This window comes from Papaver somniferum, chromosome 6, assembly GCF_003573695.1.
Source record: "Papaver somniferum cultivar HN1 chromosome 6, ASM357369v1, whole genome shotgun sequence".
Taxonomy (NCBI): Eukaryota; Viridiplantae; Streptophyta; class Magnoliopsida; order Ranunculales; family Papaveraceae; genus Papaver; species Papaver somniferum.
In genome coordinates this window covers 112,977,202-112,984,452 of record NC_039363.1, presented here as the reverse complement: position 1 = coordinate 112,984,452, position 7,251 = coordinate 112,977,202, and the positions used below count along the sequence as shown (strand labels likewise).

Here is a 7,251-nt window from a genome sequence, read left to right as displayed (position 1 = left end):
CTTGATATTCCCCAATTTTTCCACACTTGGAATACAATGAATTCTGCCATAAGACATGCTCTAATGCCACACAAAAGGGCCCCCTGCTAATCTCAATCCACCCATCTTTGTATGTACAGTACTCTGATAGAGAGAAAACCTCTAATTAGTATTATATACGGAATAACACTCCTAACTTCACACACTCTCACACTTTTTCCCATACTTCTCGTAATAAAACTTATACGATACCGTATTTTATGCTAATAGTTTGGGATATTCTCGTCTTACAAAGGTCTAGTAGACTAGTACCCACAAAAAATGGAACAACATCCGAAATACCAAACATCACCATCTATTATATTTCGGTATGGTTTATAACAAATTTTTATTTTTCTATTTTCCATTCTTTTCTATGTCCTATGGACAACCTGTATTGTCTATCATTGCCATATTAGGTGAACATTTTGTTTTCCACCCATTTTTATGTGCTAATTTCATATTTTTCCTAAATATTTTAAATTAAAATTAAAACTTTAACTTGAATTTTTAGTGAAAATTTTGTTTTCACCATTATAATTTCGGAAAATTCTGATATATTTTCAACATGAGTTGGGTTATGATAAAACTATAATTTTGTAATAAGATTTTTCCCTGAACCCTTAACTATACATGCTTCACAAAAAATTTATATATACAAAAAATTAAAATTAAACCACTAACATATAGACAAATTTTGTTTTGGGATTCTTACGAAGTATATATATGTGGACAAAGGTATTACTGCTAGTAGAAGAGATAGAACTTCGAGAAAAGGATGAACTTAAACAGACGAGTGGGGAATAACTAGCATTTACGAGTAAAAATGCCGACCGTCAGGGTGTCTGTCTGCTACCCCTGGTTACAACTCGTTGCTGGACTCGCCAGTCAAAAATTACTCACCCGTTTTGTATCCTACTGCCAATAAAAGAGATAGAACTTGTAGTTTCACTTCTAATTCATCTTGTTCCATTACTGGCAAGTTCACAGTTTTATTAGGATGCCAATTGAACGATATTTTTCTCACTTGGCATTCAACCTGGATGTCAAAATATATCATTAGAAAAAAAAAACAATGCACCAACGTTATCTCTTATGGTGAATATTTTGGAAGCGACTTACTTGTTTAATATTGAGCTCTGGTGGTACACTCGCCCCCAAACGCCGAAGTATAGTGGTGAAACTTTTACATTTAGCCAGCGTTTCGAGGTTATACCGATTTCATACCTGTTGAAGATACGCTTCACGCTCTTCTTGTTCCCTTTGTTGTATTTCCAGTAAACGTTGTTTTTCTTCCTCTTCTTCTCTTTTTTGCTGCTCTAGTAATTCTTGGTTTTTTCGTGCCTCCTCTTCCATTCTTTGTTTCTCCAGCATTTCACGCATTTTTTGTTCCTCTTCTTCCTTCTCATTTTCTTTAGCCAATTCTTCCATCTTTTTTTGATGCTCCTCTTCCTTTTTTTTTTTGTTCTCCAGCGACACGTGTGTTTCTTTATTCTGTTGGGTCGGTTGACTTAAGATAGGATCATGTTCGCGGTGTGAACCAGATTCATTGTTTTGTATATATTTTAGGTTATTCACTTTTTTATGGATATGATGCTCATGTTCTCTGTGTGGATCACTATCATCTTTTTCTTGTTCTATAAGTGTCTTCCCTTTGTCTTGTTCCAAGATATCTTCTAAAATCTTCCGCACTATTTCAAACTCTTTTGGATCCTCGCTTGAACACTTCTGCATTTCACGAAGCTTTACGTTTATTACACTTGTTTTTTGTTTCTGATCATCTACTTCAGCTTGAAGTTGTCTAATCCTCTCATTCAACTTTTCCACTTGGGACATCACATGAAGTGGAGTTATCAGGTTATTCTCCAAGCCATTCACAACTTGACAACCAAAATTTGGCTACAGTAAAGATAAAAATCAGAAGACCTTTTTTGTGAAAATGTGTTTCTGCACATTTTTTCTATTTTCTACCAATTATCAAACATTGTGTTTGCACCCTATGCAGCTATGTGTTAATAATTTACATCCTTTGTCAGGTTTATCAAAAAGTAACTTTCCTGTTTGCAAATTTTTACTGGCACCATATTTAAAGAACAAGATAGAACTAACAAATGAAACTTTACATTACCTTTATATCTATAAATTGTTAACTGTTAAGAGTGTCGATAGTCCTTGATATCGTATTTGTACTCCATCTCGTGAATCTTGGGAACCTTTCGGTGCATCCATCTCTCGTATCAATTTTCTGATTACTTCTCTCCGCATACCAATACTGAGAAATAAACACACGAAAGTTAATAATCAGTAACAACTGAATTTTAATGAATCGAGAATTTTTAACTTACCAAGAGATAAAATGCGCATCCATCGATCTTTCTGTAATCGTCATTCGATTTCTCAATACCATGCATCATGTGTTTGCGGATCAGATGAGGCCAGCTGATGTTGTTTACAACATCTATGCTTTCTACCAAGGCTATGTAGCTGCAAGACATCCTCGATCCTCCATTTTTTGTAAAGAAAACTGTAAAACACAAATAAAGCACCAAGCGCCTAACCAGTTCTTCATTTTCGTTCGCCTTTGCACTTTTTAGAATTGCTTCTTTCACTTGAACATTATATATTTGACTGGCTTTAGCACCACCAAAATACTTCTTGCACTAGTCATTATCGCCTGGACACACTTTTCGTGTCTCTAGTAAGTCTTGCTTACCATTCTGCAACATTTGCATTCCGAAAATCAAAGCCATTTCTTGAGGAGTTGATTCATATCCTTCTTCTTTCGTTACTAGGAATTCTCCTTCACCGTTTTGTGACTTTATATACGAGTCGGTCAATTTCTTTAGCCCAGCTTGTGGTATTTTCAACTCATCTTTAGTTATTTGGTTGTTGATAAACACTTGTAGTAAACTCCAAAAAGCAGTTGTAGCTAATAGATCCCGATGTATATCATTCAACACTAATATATCCTCCTCCTTGCCAACAAAGAGATCGTGCAAGTGTCCTAAGCCTGCTCTAAATGCCCACTGTCTGTTGCTTTTTATTGTATCATCTTTCTCGGCTAATGATGTGATGTGTTATCAAAGATCAAAATTAACAACAGTCAGCATATATACTTATCAGAGAAGTGTCAATTAAACCCAGACGCCACATAATAAAGAGACGGCCACTTTCAGGCTTTTGGTGCCAATGTGGATGAAAAGTGGTTTTCCACCGCAAATCTTCTTAAAATATTTAGTGCAAAATATAGTTAGCATGATTTTTGAACTACAACCAGTCAAAAAAACAATTGCAGTCAGCTGTGAATAGGTTTTTACACAGTGCCCCATAGGTGAAAGAAGGTTTTTGCACCATCAGAAGATGAAATAAGGTTTTTACACAATCAGAATGAAGTTTTTCTAGCGCAAAAATTCACTGGTATAATTCTTTCTGATCAACCTTTAGTCTTTGTACCACGAATTATTTTATTGCTAAACTTGGTATCAATAAATCCAATTCAATGGAATAATCTTTCTTCACTACTTGCATCTTATGTGAAAAATAAAATATTACTTACCTATTTCAGGTTCTTTGCTAGGAGTTTTTCCCTGTGATTTTCCTTTTTTCCTTTGCCTGAAAACTTCCTCCATTTTTATTTTCTTCTTCTGAGGGCTTTCTGGTGTTGTTTCATCGTCACCTTTTCCTCTGTACCTCTTTGTCCAACTCCCCATTAAACTAAATAAAAATCAAACCGAGAATTAGAGTTAGAGTATGAAAACCTTTATAAAAATGAACCTATAATTAAGGTTACATACAAAGGGCAATTGGTGATTTGAAAATGATACAACACAAATGGCTATAAAAATGATTAATCCATTTGTGATTTCTACAGACAAAGGGCAATTACAGACATTAGAACAACGGTCTACAAGAAAGAACCAGAATCTGAAACTGAAAATAAATAAAAAAGAAAGAAATTCAGAATGTATTTACAGATATTATCATAGGACTTAAAATGAGAATTCTGAAATTAAATAAACCAGCAATCGTTCTTACGGATGAATCTTACAATTTTATTGGAGAAATCAAGGTGAAACCCTAATCTTTCACTCAGAACATGTGAGAGAAACCCTAAATTCGGAACATGTGAGAGAGAAAGAATTCTTCACTAAGAAAAAAAACCTTTCAGAAGTCAGAACATGTGAGAGAGAGAAAATTCTTCACACAAAAAAAACCACTCAGAAATCAGAATATGTGAGAGAGAAAACTCTTCACAGAAACTTAAAAAAGCTGGGATAAAAGAAAGGTTAATTTAGCATTGTAATTCGCATTTAAGAAAAAAAAAAGACAAATGTTAACCTACGCTTTCATGTACAGTATAAGGTAACAAAGCATTAAATGTTCTTAGGTATCTAGTATATTTATTTAGGGAGGCATTTGGAAATTGAGAAATATGCGTATACTACTACTATGTATCAACTTGTACCATTTTTATTTATTTTTGGATTGAACCCGCGGTTAACTCGCATCTGGCCAGCATCACCCGCTGATCCGGTGATATGAAATCAACGGGTGACTGGGCCGGACACGGTTGGATTTTCCAAATCCGCAACTTTGACGGATTGGACGCGGGCGACCCCTTATCTGCATCCATCCGTCCGTTGCACATCCCTAGCCGAAGGTAGAAGCCGCACCAATCACCAGAGATTTGGCTTGAACAATGAGATCGGGATCGGTTTTGATTCTTTTGAACATGTGTATCTTAAAAGATACAAGCATTACGCTGGATCCATAAAACAAACCTGTGTTTTCTTTTTTCAATCACAGATCAAATCTTTTTTTACATGATCTAGTATTTGCCTTAATTTTGAACTTCTTTCTAACAATAAATGAAATTTGTATAATATTTGTGTGCCTTTACTGGAATCCTCTCGTTGTTCATGCTCAAAATAGGGATCCAAAGTACTTCAAATTCAAAATTGCCTAAAATTCCACTCAGAATGAGAGTAATTGTAGGATCAATTTCTGTAACGTGCCAAACACCATCACTTCTAATACGTGTAATGGGACTACCTGTGATTGAATGCAGTGTAATACAAGAAAAAATGTGTGCCAAACGGACCCTAAAGCTTTCAATTCAGGGGTTTACATGCGGGTGTACGTGTCCTGAGGGAAAGATGAGAGGAAACGGTGGTAGTATCACACAGTAAAATTCAGACACCCCATTGGGGCATTTCAGCTCTTGGCCCAAAAAATTTGTATCCTACCGCCAGCAAAAGAGATAGAACTTCGAGAAGAGGATGAAATTAAACACATGAAAACAAAAATAATTTAAATACAACACACACAGGTGCAAAACGAAACTTACACACAAAATAAATATGTTAAAAGAAATTTTTGTAAGAAAAAAAGGTGATAAGAAATTTCCAGTTCGTACAAATCTTCCCTCAAAACATAGGTGCAATTAGGACTAATTTATTATCATCTTATTTTTACTAATTACCTTCTCTCTTATTTTCATCAATTTTCAAGGTTAAAAAGGTCTGGGTCCAATTATAATAAGTCCGTATTTATTTAACGAATTACTATAGAAATAAGTAGTATATTAAATGTTGCTGACAAGACCTTTCGGTCGCTCTCCGCATACTGAACGTATCAAAGAAGGGTCTTGTCCCTAGACCTACATTAGATAAAAGCATCTGTGACGCCTATTCCTATTCATCCTATTCATATTGCAAACATGACATTTTGCCATATAGTTGCACCCACTAATACTATGGGTACAGCTGGTCCTCTTTCTTTATCTCTTGCGGGAATTACATGCAGGAGAAAGTTGCGGTCAAACTATCATTTTCGCTATGGGTATGCCAAACTGCCAAACTTATATGGTTAACCTACGTTTCCATGTACAGTATAAGGTAACAAGGTATTGAATGTTCTTGGGTATCTAGCAGTAGTATTTATTTATGGAGGCATTTGGAAATTGAGCAATTTCTTCCAACAGTTCAATTTCACCATTCTCTTCTAAACAGACTCAGAAAACTTTCTGCTTTTCGTCACATCCGCTACTGAACCCCATTGGCCATCTCGGGGATGATTGAAGAAATAAAGTATAGAATACGACAAATTCAGCAGGTCGCTATCCAACACAACTATAAAGAAGGAAATCAAGCAGCGGATGGCTCGGAAAATCAGGTGGCAGACGAAAGTCAAATGGGTAACTTTTCAACCAAAATTTGGGACCAGGAAATCCTGGTTTGTATTAATTAGTCAAGTTATCTTCCATGACTCGGTGGGTACCACATACTCACGTCAAATTGTAACCTAATCTTATATTAATAAAATGCATGCTTCAGCAAAAAAAAAAAAATCCCATTCTTTCAAGACCCCCGGATTTATTATACAACTACATGTATTAAAAAGTATTAAATCAAGATCATACGATTCACACCAAGCTAACCCCCTAGCTGAATCTGTGTGCTTCGTATTCAAATCGAAGTTTAATGCGTAGTATATAGTAGGGATATTTAGAGTTTAGTTCTCAATTTTGTGACCTTCTTTGAGTTTGGGTCCTGGGAAATTTTAATAGAGTTTGGGTCTCGCGACCATAATTGATCGTCTTGACAGTTATAAACAGTGATAAACTCCACATTTTAATATTAATAGATTTTTCTAGTCATACCATAAGGAATTTACCTACCTATGTAGATATAATAGGCATAATCGGAAAATTACAGACCTGTTACACCAAAATTTAAAATAAAGAAAAATATGTATTTAGAGTCGTTTGACAAAAGGATGTAATTTCTTAGATTGTCATCGCATCTTTTGATTTACATATGCTTAAGATCTCGTTACTATGTGCACCTTGTTGCTGAAGCTAAAATATTTCCAACTTGTCAAGCATGTTTAAAGATTCTTGTCAACCAATTTTTTTTTGTATACTTCCCTGTATTAATAATTTTATGAAGTCTGAAGTCTATTAATTATGGAGTTTTTGTTGTATATGTTAGAAAATGGTGATTGCATTACGGGACTCTTTATTCCGGCGTTTGTAAGCTTGTTTTTTGTTGTTTTGGGTTTGTCGGGATGTTCTTGCCTTTTTTTAATCTCTCGTTTGTATTCATTGGGTTGAGGTACCCCTTTTAAGTACTACTCTTTTCAATGAATTTTCTCTTTGACCGATCCAACAAAAAAAAAGTGACCATTGTTTTTTCAAGGTTTTTAGGTTAAAATAATTGACGAACAACTCCA

The 7,251-nt window shown here is 34.9% G+C and overlaps 1 protein-coding gene across 1 annotated transcript; it reads right to left on the bottom strand.

Moving 5' to 3' along the window:
• Positions 1-913: 913 nt before the first annotated feature.
• Positions 914-2,768, bottom strand: LOC113291332 (vicilin-like seed storage protein At2g18540). Its single transcript, XM_026540879.1, has 4 exons — positions 2,732-2,768; positions 2,364-2,542; positions 1,246-1,917; positions 914-1,057 (listed from the first exon to the last, which is right to left on the bottom strand). Exons 1-4 carry the CDS (start codon positions 2,766-2,768, stop codon positions 914-916), a joined length of 1,032 nt encoding a protein of 343 aa, XP_026396664.1.
• Between the last annotated feature and the right edge of the window lie 4,483 nt (positions 2,769-7,251).

What these genes read in the sequence shown, in the direction of transcription:
- LOC113291332 (XM_026540879.1), bottom strand. Translation starts at nt 2,768, where the DNA reads ATGGCTTTGATTTTCGGAATGCAAATGTTGCAGAATG. An exon ending in AATGCAAATGTTGCAGAATG is followed by an intron (nt 2,543 to 2,731) that starts GTAAGCAAGACT and finishes TGTGTTTTACAG; the next exon opens with TTTTCTTTACAAAAAATGGA. An exon ending in GTGAAGCGTATCTTCAACAG is followed by an intron (nt 1,058 to 1,245) that starts GTATGAAATCGG and finishes TTTGACATCCAG; the next exon opens with GTTGAATGCCAAGTGAGAAA.